We start from the raw sequence: 342 nt of genomic DNA, 5'->3' as shown, positions 1-342 counted from the left end.
GGCAGGTGGGCGGGTTTGCAAGAGCGCTGGAGCCCGGCCGGCAGCTCCAAGCAGTGAAAAGCTCAAGAGTTCCCTCTCCCAGCTGACAGGGCAAATGTCACTTTTCAAGCCTTGTCCTTAAGAGAGGGCTGCCGAGGACTACTGCAGCTTGGCTCAGGAGCAGCCAAGGTGTGCCATCAGCGTGGTCCAGGACTCACCGCATCTCCTGGTCTGGCCTGTCGATGCCGACTACCTTGACGTACCAGCGCCAGCGCCTCAGCCAGGCCAGGTCACCGCGGGCGGCCGCGCGGTGCAGCCTGCCCAGCCCCTCCTCCCGGAGCTGGGAGGTGCTGCTGGAGCTGG

General features: G+C 65.2%; 1 protein-coding gene across 1 annotated transcript in view; it reads right to left on the bottom strand.

The window, feature by feature from the left end:
• LOC113942562 (ankyrin repeat domain-containing protein 7-like) overlaps window positions 1-329 on the bottom strand; it is a gene marked incomplete at its 3' end in the record, with an annotated part of 1,304 nt that extends 975 nt beyond the window's left edge. The window contains exon 1 of the mRNA XM_027633669.1: window positions 198-329. Within this exon, the coding sequence (XP_027489470.1) occupies window positions 198-202 (5 nt within the window). The remainder of the gene's footprint in view (window positions 1-197) is intronic.
• Window positions 330-342: the final 13 nt, after the last annotated feature.

The sequence above is a fragment of the Corapipo altera genome, unplaced genomic scaffold (genome assembly GCF_003945725.1).
Source record: "Corapipo altera isolate COAL_440 unplaced genomic scaffold, ASM394572v1 48457, whole genome shotgun sequence".
NCBI classification, from domain to species: Eukaryota; Metazoa; Chordata; class Aves; order Passeriformes; family Pipridae; genus Corapipo; species Corapipo altera.
The sequence above is the reverse complement of the archived record's forward strand: the minus strand, read 5'-3'. Positions and strand labels throughout refer to the sequence as shown.